Genomic DNA, 11,426 nt, shown 5'->3' on the forward strand with positions numbered 1-11,426 from the left:
TGATATGCCTCTCTGGATTTCAACCTTATCATAGAAAACTGCCTACACACACAGAACGAGAGAGAGAGGGAAAGAGAGAGAGAGAGAGATGACAATAGGCTCTGTCTCTCTCTCAGACAGTCAGACGTACAGGCCGGTTTTAATCATGGACATTCAGCGCGGCCTGAAAAGAGTCTCTGTCCTGAGCCCTGCACTCTCCTACGGCTTAAACAATGCACTGCACACACGCACACACACAGATTCTCATTAAAATCCTGTGACCATTTCCCAATTGCCTCAACAAGCCAAATGGGGGGTGGGTCGGTTTCTGTGTCTCACACAAACATACACTCTCACATAGAATTCGGAATAACAAGAAATACTAAAGTACCATATCAGGAAACACCAGTAAATGTTACGGCTCAAATGTTGCTCAGGAGGTTAAGTGCTCAGAAGGTCTCAAATGTGTCTCCTAAAAGTCCCATTTATGAGAATTAAAAAAGACACACAAACAGAAAGAGAATCGAGATATAAAATGAACTTTGCTGAGAAATAATTGAGTTGATATTGAGATCTCAGATTTGTATTGTATCTGGTAATTCTTTTGAAATGCAAAATATAGTTTTTTTTTTTTAACTTCAAGGGGTGCAGACCCATCTGGGTAGCTCACGTAGCCTCCTAAAATGTCAGACTGTGGAACAATATTGGTAACACGCACAGACACACATACACAGACAGCATAATGGGTAACACTGCCTAGACGGCGGAGGGCAGTGCATCGCCACACTGACTTGAGCCAATAATACAGAACTCTATTGGAGAGCAGCGGATCCAACGCACACACTCATCAAATGTTGTCTTCACCTCCAGCCTGCACTGCCACATCTCTTCCTCCACCGCTTCCTCATTACTGTGAGCTTTCACATGACAAGAGTACACAACTAACTAACTGAAAACAACAAATATACACTCACAGGAACACATTTTTAATTGATTTTACCTTAAAGGGGTCATCGGATGCCCATTTTCCACAAGTTGGTATGATTCTTCAGGGTCTTCGTGTAAAGTTTGTAACATACTTTGCTTAAAATTCCTCAATGGTTGTGTAAAACAACACCCTTTTCACCTCCTCCAAAACAGCTCTGTTCACAGCGACCCGTTTCGGTGCATGTCTCTTTAAATGATAATGAGCAACTGCTCACCCCACCCCTCTCTTCTATTCAGGGGTGTCGACACAAGACAGGTAAAGTGATGCCTTGGCAGACAGTATACAAATGGCTGAGGGAGGAAATATGCTAATACGGGACAGTCCGTCAGCGGTCGTGGGCGGAGCCTGAGCAATATGACATCATATTGCTCAGAAAATCCAAATGGCTTGATTATTGAGAGTGTTTAGACTTTTTGAAGATAAAAAAAAAAGGAGTGAATGGATTTATTTTATCTCTATTTTGATCTATCTATCTCTCTCTCTCTCTCTCTCTCTCTCTCTCTATCTATCTATCTATATATCTATATACCTGTCTATCTATATTTCTATCTGTCACATGTTTATGTGTATCTGGCTGTCTAGCTATCTATCTTTCTGTCAGACTCTTCATCTGTCTCTCTGTATTTGTAACTACCTACCTAGACAGACATATAGACAGACATATAAATAGACAGACAGATAGACAGACAGACATATAGAAAGATAGATAGACAGACAGATATATTGTAGGTTATTTATTCTAGATATGTTTGCTCAGTTAAGGAGCTTATTCTCTTCGTTGCGGCGCAGTGCCCAGACCTGACGGGTAGGAGTGACGTGCACGGCCGTGTGTGTCTGAGGCTGGTACAGGTGCAGAGATCAGCATGCAACGCCGTTCATCTGCGCCGCCCGTCTGTGCGCCACTGTCTGCAGCCAGCCACTAATGCCGAGGATAAGGGACAGGCTAACGGCATGAGCCGCCCACACACACACACACACGCACGCGCACAGAAAAGCCACTCAGCCAGATAATTACGGATGCGTCCTGGGCAGAGGCTTAAACACACACTCTGAGCCGTTGCCGCTAACAGCGTTCATTAAAACCAACACTGCAAAGGTCAGAGGTCACCCACTGCTAAAGACGGATGCTTGCCACTCCATTGCCTCTCTACCATCGCTTCTCTCTCTGGCCTAAAAACAATTTGATTCCTTGTTTTACTAAAACGGGAGAAAGACAGAAGGATGTAAAAACACAACAAGAATGCGAGTTTACCTGCTATCAGGCGCAAGAACACCAAGTGTCGTGTTTAAATATGCCTCTAATCAAATCATCTCCCCCGCCTGCCTCTCCGCTAATTCAATAAAAGCAACAACTTGTCATTGTTATTTAAAGTAATTTTCAATGTAATCAAGTGGTATTAATAAGCATGCTGCCTCTCATTACCGACTCAACCTGCCTTCCGAAGCGCGCAGAGCACAGTGTGTGTGTGTCAGCGTGACAGAGAGGCTGTTGTGTGCCTGTATGTGTGTGTTAGGACATTATGCATGTGCTTGTGACTCATTGTGTGTGTGTCTGTGTGGGCGGACATGAGTTCCATGGTATTTTTGTTCTGGTTGCTTGCAGTGACAGAACGGAGTTGCATCTCTTGGCTTCGTTTTTCGCAAGATATTCGCGCAAGTTTGAGGATGGTAAAAAGTTGCGGAAGTGAACACAATATTCTCATATTCACTTAGATTAGCAGAGGATAGATATGTAGATAGATAGATAGATAGATAGATAGATAGATAGATAGATAGATAGATAGATAGATAGATAGATAGATAGATAGATAGATAGATAGATAGATAGATAGATGGATGGATGGAACACTATTATCTCAATGTGTTCTTTGGCATTTGCATGTAACAAAATTACATCAGTCCATCAAGTTCTTTTGTAAATGATAAAACACATTAAATACAAAAGAAATCTGCAAGTCTATTGTTCAAATGACATCCGTGTTAAAAATGCATCAAGCCCTCATGAAGGAAAAGTGGGATCATGACAGAGTGATCCTGCAGAGAGCTGAGCCCTAAAAAGAAATGAAGCACGTCGGAAATTTCCACTGCACTGATCCTAAGAAAAATCCGATATCGTTACGATGCGTCACATTCAGACACAATCCAAGATGATGTATTTGAACCAGGCTGAAATGATTGCAAGCGGGCAGCGAGATGTTCAGAGGTGTTGATTCGGTAGAAACTTGAGGAAACGCAGACGCTGGAGTTTTTTGTTTGCGTAGCACGTCAAAGTCGCACCCGGAATTTTTTTTTTTAACTTAATAGATAGCAAAAGTTATTTCTGGATCCAATTTTTATCTGCTCTCTATTTTCTCAGATTTACACTCAAATAAAGGACGACAGAAGAAAGGGGTTTGAACTAAAGGAGAGATAATGAGAACGTTAATTGGGTGCAACATAAACACACACACACACACACACACGAGTGTGTGCTCATTAGACAACAGTGTTCTGGGTCGTCTGGTGGCTTCATTAGGCTGTAAAGAATGCCACATTGTAGTGTACCCTAGAGTCACATAAGAAAGAGAGAAACGTAAAGAGAAGCAAAAGAAAAACTTAAGCTGGTCTTTATTAAGACGGTCCAGCAGCTGCTCCTCTGGCTAATCTAGAGTCTCTACACTAATAAAGAAGAAAAGACAAATAGCGATCCATCACACATCCCCCTCATCAGCCCCTTCTCTCCGGCTCTGAACAGAAGATTATGCCCTGAACGGCTCTGGGGTGGAACCGTGATTGTGAGTGTCAGTCAGCGAGAAAGAAAAGGAACATACTGACTAATAGTGCTACATCGATCAGGAAATGTCTACTTAAATGCAGCAGTATTCTGTCACCTACACAGTAAAGCTATTAAAACAGGACTGTGACTGTGTTCTAGTATGTATCATACAGGATTTGCACATTAAAAGAAAAAAAAATTCCAACAGCATGTACACATTTGAGGATGTGCATGTATGTGCATTTTTGGTGCACTCTAGGCAGTGACCTGCTTATCGGAATAAATAATTGACCAAAAATAACACTTCTTCTGAGAGAGCACAGCGTGTCATCTTTATACCCTTGATCTATTTTCATAATTCAGTGTGGAATACAGTGGCGCCCCAATTTACAACAACCCAGAATCCTGAACTATATATGAAGATCCAGAGTATTTATGGTTCGCACTTCATACCCTCATTACAAATATGATCATGAACGCCTTTTTAAAGTGACATTAGAAATTCTGACTGAACCTCTTATTTATTTGTCCAAAACATCAGGGATGGAGCTTATGAAGTCAACAAATTACTAAAATATTGATTTTATAAAATGTAAATGTGCACAAAAATAGTGAATAACTTTTGAAAACTTTAATAATAATTAATAATCTTATCTAATCTAATCTAATAATACTTTTTAATCTTATTTTTGGGTCATATGCTGTTCTCTAAAAGCGTGCAGGCTTCCGAGAACTAAAGCGGAACAATCTGACATCATGACATGCTTTCTGAGGTTTCAGTTACCCTTTTATACTTCCCCAAAAACTCAGAGAACTGAGTTTACACAATGCCCATCTCACACCCTAGTCAACATTTTGGGCAGTTTTGAAAGCAGGTATGATGTCCAAAAATGCCAATAAATGTCCATAGATAAAGGTTAGGGTTAGGTTCAGCATGTCTATAATGTCCAGTCTTGGTAGTTCAGTTTGAGAAACACTTGATAAATATCCAAGAGTGTTTAACCAAAGATACACAAACAAACCGACTTTAAAGACGAGCACTTGTTTGCGTAATAGCTTGAGATGCGCAATACCATATCATATCAAGATCCTAAGGGGGTATTTAAAAAAAGAAAGAAATAAAAGAAGAAGAAAAAAAGTCGATTGACTTAAAGTGCATTAATAAACTATTCTATATAAAGCTGGAAGCGATGTGCACCGCGTCTTCTCAGCATCAGCACCATCATCCCGCATCACAGATGAGATGAGATGAGACGCGCCCGGTCTGATAAACCTCCTCATTCCCGGTGAGTTCGGGGGAGGGCTTGGTCTCTCAAAGGGTTAATAAGACACTCCATGCGTCAGACACATGACAGTATATGTGCGAACTCAAGGGGGGGAAAAAAGTCCCACACACACTTTTTCGAGTCGAAATGGCACACGCAACCGTGCGTAATTCTCACAACATTTGTGTTGGAGTCGAGCGGAAGAGCGCGTCCTCAGCGCGGGCAGATGGAGACACTCGCTCTCTCTCCGCATGCATGTTCGGGTCGGCTCGGGTCTTACCTTAACACGTTCCAGCTCTTGAGAGGGTCCAGGTCTGAGATTATAGAGACCATGCTTGAGGCTCGGGCAGCTCGGGCTTTGCTCGGACAGAATGCGGTTGATTGAGTGACTGAGTGAGCGCTGTTACTCCGACTGTCTCTCTGCACTGCTCTGAGTGTGATAAGCGCGGAGAACAGGCTCTCTTTCCTCCGCCCCTCACAATCACTCCAGCTCTCTCTCTCTCTCTCTCTCTCTCTCTCTCTCTCCCTCTCTCTCTCTCTCTCTCTCTCTCACCGCCTCATGTCTTTACGAACCTCTGTGTAATATCCGAAACAACGTATGCAACCTATTGTAAATTTTTTTTTACAGAGGATTTTATACAGACAGATCTCTATAACTCTGTGTTACGACTTTTGCCAACGAAACTAAAATGCCACACTGTTCTCCATTTTAAAGTATAAATGCCAAAGTCAAAATGGGTAAGTAGGCTCAGCAATAACACTTTACATGGTCACAATTTATATTAGGTGTACTTAAATTACAATTTAAGGCATTTGATACAGTTTTCTTTATGTGTGCTGTACATACTGAAAGTTATTGTTAATGTTTTAGAAAGAAGTCTCTTATGCTCACCAAGGCTGCATTTATTTGATAAAAAAACAACAAAAAAAAACAAAAAAAACTGTAAAATTGTGAAATATTATTACAATTTAAAATAATGGTTTTCTATTTTAATATACTTTAAAATATAATTTATTTCTGTGACGCAAAACTGAATTTTTATCAGCCATTACTCCAGTCTTCAGTGTCACATGATCCTTAAGAAATCATTCTAATATGCTGATTTGATACTCATTATTATTATCAATGTTGGAAACATTTGTGCTGCTTAATATTATTTTGGAACCTGATACATTGATAATAAATCATCATATTAGAATGATTTCTGAAGGATCATGTGACACTGAAATTTTGACCGGTACTGTATACATTAGTGTCATAATGTACATAAAATGGATGTGCAGATGTAAAGTACATACTAAAGACATATGAAAAGAGGATATTTCAGTGCCTATGTTACACATACAACAATGCATATTTAATTAATAAATTAATAATAATTACATTAGTGCTAAAAGGCCTAATAACAAAGTATACAAGTTGCTCAAAAAAAGAATCACATATTATTTACATCGTTATGCATTCATTAGTATTGTTCATTAGGCTACATACCAGATGTAGATACTTCAAAAAGTGAACTAAATGGCAAATCTTTACCAAACAAACTGAAATGCTGTTTTCCCCCTAAATGTTTATTCAAAATAAAAATGTTCGTAATAAGTGTACCCCTCTTTTTAATATCCTGACAATATTGTTGATGTCCATGATGTCCTTAATGCTGTCAACTGCTGTAAAAGCCAAGGTCTCAGTCATTAAAAAAGCCTATTGGAGCATACTTTGTTCAGTACCTTATAACACAATTAGTACATATTGAAAATTTTTTGTCGTAAACTGTAATAATGGCCAAGAACAGTTATTTGCATAACAGGTCAACTTTAAATGGCCATCTTAAAATGGAAATGTTGCTTTGTCATAAACTATTATAAGAAGAAGAAGAAGAAGAAGAAGAAGATGAAAAAGCGGTTAGGCCTGTGAGTCAAATGAGAAGACAGACACCCACTCCACGTGACATTATTATATCTGACAAGGCTTACTTCCTGTTTGACGCATCACCACATCCTGTTTTAGGGCTACCACCTTATCTGCGTTCTAACTGCAGATAAACTAACACACATAAACTATGGTAATTCAGATTAATAAAGGTAAAACTATACTTGAAGTGTTCGTTTTAATGTAAACCCTGCTTAGTTTTCATGTGAATGAAAGAGGGTGAAATAAAGAAAGTTAACACATGCATGGAGCATGAGTTTCCTGTGTATCTCTTGCTCAATATCAGCAGGTCAAAGTTCTCCTACTGGCTTGTTTTTACAGTAGCAGGGGGAAGAAAGGAATAAGAAACGACAATCTATCCTCTCTAAAAACATAATAATTCTATTCACATGAATGTTTGTAAGAGACATACTCAATTTAGACCTCTGACCTATCCCAAAGTAAGCCACTATGTATGAGGATGGTTCAGTTCTCTTGAAATTAAGTGCATGGATGCATTAAAACACTGGAACTGAGACTACTTATGTCTCTATTGCTTTATGTCTAGAACTGTAATGACTGTTGAGTTCGACTATATGACAGTGAGATCACAATTAACTCTTTCCCTGCCAGAATATTATTTTTAAGTTGCCAGTCAGCGCCAGATCTTTCATGGGACCCAGAATATTTTGTTGTATGAATATGTTAACAGTGAACATATTGTATCAAAAGATAGAACAGAACCTTTGCTTAAAAAAACACAAAAAAAACAAAACATTTTAGTCTAGCTTTTATCAATATTTGAATGTGAGTTAGCGTCACTTAAAAAGCAGCATTTCAAACAAAAAGCTGAGAAAATTGTGTTTTTGTTAAAGACTTTGTCCGGATTGGATTCAGAACAATGATCAAAACATGAATTATCATAAATCAAGTCCATCAACAATATATATATAGGCTATTTCTGCAATGGTCAGTTCCCCGAATTTGTGGGATTTAAAAAAAAAAATATTGCAGCCCAAAATGACTGACTAATGCATTACGTTGTTTTTTGAGGCCTTTTAAATTGACAATACACCAATAATCATTATGCACTTATGCAATTAGTGATAGTGAGTGACGGTAAGAGTACAATTATCTGTAAATATAATTTTTTTTGTGCATATTTACCAAAATCAATTGTGGTCCTGACCCCCTTTACACAAGGCAATGGTGATACCGGCACAGAATCATAGTTCTGCTTTGCTGAAAATACAGACAGAGACTGATTACATACATTTAAAAATTTTTTAAATTAATATTGTTTTTAACAGTTATATTATTGTCTATTGTTGTCATACTGTTTTCGCATTTTGTTTTACAATTTAAAATAGTATTGTCAGAAATTGCATTCATTAAAAAAGATGTAAAAGTGCATCCAGTAAAATAATGCACTTTTTATTGGTGAAAGCATTATGAGGACTAGCAAATCCATCATTTTCATATCTTAATTTGCATTAGTTGCAACACCACAACATCCCGAAGGGACTGAATGGAATTGGTAACTAAAAATGTTATGCTACTGTACATCCACACCAACAGATGTCAGTATAACATTGAAAACTACAGTCACACTGGCCAAGAAAACAAACAAAATAACTTTGTATACCTCAAAATTCAATATTATTTTTTTAAATTTTTTTTTTAAATGTAACATTAGCAAATTGTGGAGTTTTTTTATTTTGTTTTCATGAAAAGAGGACATTACATACACCACAGTTAAGTACGACCTGAATGCTAGTTTGCTTAAACAATGCTACTGGTTAACATTACGCATTAGCCACATTGCAAGTTAGCGGAAAAGCTAAGCATATAGTATGAAACTTTTTTCTTCGGGATAAAGGTAATTATTCGAGAGGTAAAGGTAAATCATCCGAATTTCTGCAAATTTTTGCAAAATCTGTCGGGGAAATCTTTCGCTCTTATACGTAATTCTTGATTGTGTGTATTCCTATTGTAATGACTGGATTTTGCCTAAAAAAAAACGCTGAACAGCTTGACCGCTGAATTGATTGACTGCAACTTAACTCTTTCTCTGCCATTGATGGAATTTTCCGACTTTCCGTGTTTTCACTGACAGAATCTCCAGATCGAAACAAGCGAGCAGAAACAAGCGATAAAAGCATTGCTAATGCACATTGTAGTTTTTAAAAAAACACAATTTTCTCAGCTTTTTTTTTCTTCAAAATTGTGCTTTTTTTTATGAAACTTACTCGCATTCAAATGTAGACATCCATAAAACAAAACATTCTGGGGGCCATGACATTTTTGTGAAAATTATCAAAAATGTTGGCGGTTGCTGGCAGGGAAAGAGTTAATGTTCACTAATTAATTGTAAAATCAGGAACGTGAAAGAAAATAGGTTAATTTAAGCGGCTAATTTAAAATGTACACTAACACTACTAGCATTTACGCAACATGTGCTGTTGCATCACTGTTGGTGTCACAGTCACGTCTTCACAAAGCAAGCCTACATCTACGATATCCCTATAAACAACCCGGCCACTTTGGCTGACACTGTAAACATTACAACCACACCAACCAAATCGGGCTAAATAACGAGCAAAGAGCTCTGTTTAACAAACCCACAAGACAGCAGAATCCTGGTTTCTGGAAAGCAGTAGGTTTGTGTGGGTTTGAGAGTGTTATTCTTAAACATAGCTTCTTAAAACATGTGCAACGTTCCTTTTCCGCATCATCCATTCACTCGTGGCCTGTAATCTTGTTAGCGACCATATTTATATACATTCACACACACAAGGCGAGGAGATGTATGAGAGACAGACGTAGATGGAAAACGAGAAACGGGCGCTTTCTTGTTGTCTTCTCGAAGAGACGCTGACCCGAGACGTCAGCCATAATTCACAGCCCATATCATCAACACGTCTAATCTAAATAAAGTAGGCTATAACATCATCCTTTGAAAGTCTATTCCCCCTTCTCTTCCTCACTCAGCATCTATTCAGCATAAATAAAAAGAAAAAAGGACATAAGAAAATGAGGAAAGGCTCAAAACGACGGCACGCACACCAGCGCAAGGATGAAATAACTATGAGGGGATTATTTCATAAACGACGATATTTCCTTTCTTCTGAAATCCATTTGATGCTGTCAAATAAGCCCAAAGCCATACGCCCACGTGCACATTGTCTTAAAAAGAACGATTCGATGAGGATCTATTCTGCCTAACCAGGCGGAAATAAAGTGCTGCCTCTGTTCACAGGCAAAGCTTCATAAAGCCTGCCCGTCCAGGGAGGACAGGAGCAATACAGAGATTGGAGAGCTTTTGAATGTAATTATAAAATGTATGGGTCCTTATCTCTGTCACAGCACCATGAAGATCAATGCAAACGGCGTTAAACATACCTGGTGGATGAGGTGTGGACAGGTTACCTTGTTTGTAGTCATTTTATGTTATCATCTAGAGAAGCAGAAAAGAATGACCTGTTAGGTAATTACGGAATTAATTTCTAGCATTTTGTGCATGATGTGCATGTTGTATCAATTTATGATGTTTAACAGCCTTTCCTCCAAATGCCTACCTGGTTCTGTTTTGGTATGTAATGCCCACTTTTCATAATCCAGTCAATTTCTGATGGAAATATGTCAGATGATGGAACAAAAAGGTGATAAAGCAGACAATTTACTTGGAGAATTCCCTTTAAGGATTCAGTTAATGGCACCAACACCCACAAAATGGGTTGAAAACACTTTAAATGGCACAATTTCCAATCTTGTGGGGCATTTCTGAGAGCCATGTTCTGGAGGATCCATCAGACTACAGCAATCTGACATACTTTACTGAGACTGTACAGTATAAATTTACCGCTGAACACACTGAAAGTTTGCTCAAATGCATGAGACATTGATGATCATTTACTTTCATGACCAGCAGAAAAAGTGCGGAATTAATGAGACATAAATTGTGATTAGTGCAATCTATAAAAGTCTACAGCACAAAGAAAGAATGACAGTTAGACTTACTATTTTTCTGGAAATTTCTGCAAACTAGTTTGCTCTTAAAAAAAACAAAAAACATTTTGGATGGTTTTCAACCCAAGGGCGGAGTAAATATAGGACAGAACACATGTTGGGTTAATTTTACCCAGCAAAGTGGGTTGTTCCCTTTCAAGGGAACTCCCGTTGCGTCGAAAAGCTGACGCTATGGGAACGCTTTGCGTGATGACGTCTTGAAGCACATGTAAAATCAGTCCAATGGTGTGGCGGAACGTCAGAGGCGGGTGACGTCACGTACCAGGAAGCTATAAAAGCCGGCCCGAAACAGAAAACGAAAGCTTTCTGAGTCTTCAGTTGCGCTCTGTGTTGAATCTGTCCTTGTTATTTGGTGTTGTCTGTCTATATTATATATATATATTCAGTATGGCGAGCAAGCAGCAGTTTAGAGTGTGTGTCCATCCCTGCCCGCGTTATTTAACGGGAGGTGATACTCACACTCTTTGTGTTGTTTGTTTGGGTGAGGAGCATGCCCAGTCA

General features: G+C 38.6%; 1 protein-coding gene and 2 long non-coding RNA genes across 7 annotated transcripts in view; 2 read left to right on the forward strand and 1 right to left on the reverse strand.

The window, feature by feature from the left end:
- Window positions 1-593, forward strand: part of LOC309497909 — a 43,383-nt gene extending 42,790 nt beyond the window's left edge. The window contains exon 3 of the long non-coding RNA XR_014205742.1: window positions 1-593. This exon is cut by the window's left edge and continues 222 nt beyond it. This is a non-coding gene — a long non-coding RNA (uncharacterized lncRNA).
- Window positions 1-5,454, reverse strand: part of celf2 (cugbp, Elav-like family member 2) — a 148,926-nt gene extending 143,472 nt beyond the window's left edge. For all 4 annotated transcript variants that reach the window (XM_082168230.1, XM_082168228.1, XM_082168250.1 and 1 more), the window contains exon 1: window positions 5,268-5,454. In XM_082168230.1, the coding sequence (XP_082024356.1) occupies window positions 5,268-5,320 (53 nt within the window). In that variant the 5' untranslated portion in view covers window positions 5,321-5,454. The remainder of the gene's footprint in view (window positions 1-5,267) is intronic.
- Window positions 617-3,250, forward strand: LOC309497921. Of its 2 annotated transcripts, none has more exons than XR_014205754.1 (2): window positions 617-2,699; window positions 2,748-3,250. It is a non-coding gene; the product is annotated as an uncharacterized lncRNA (long non-coding RNA). The 2 variants fall into 2 exon arrangements; XR_014205755.1 differs by having other exon boundaries at window positions 2,760-3,250.
- Window positions 5,455-11,426: the final 5,972 nt, after the last annotated feature.

This window comes from Leuciscus leuciscus, assembly GCF_965113295.1.
Source record: "Leuciscus leuciscus genome assembly, chromosome: 4".
Classification (NCBI taxonomy): domain Eukaryota; kingdom Metazoa; phylum Chordata; class Actinopteri; order Cypriniformes; family Leuciscidae; genus Leuciscus; species Leuciscus leuciscus.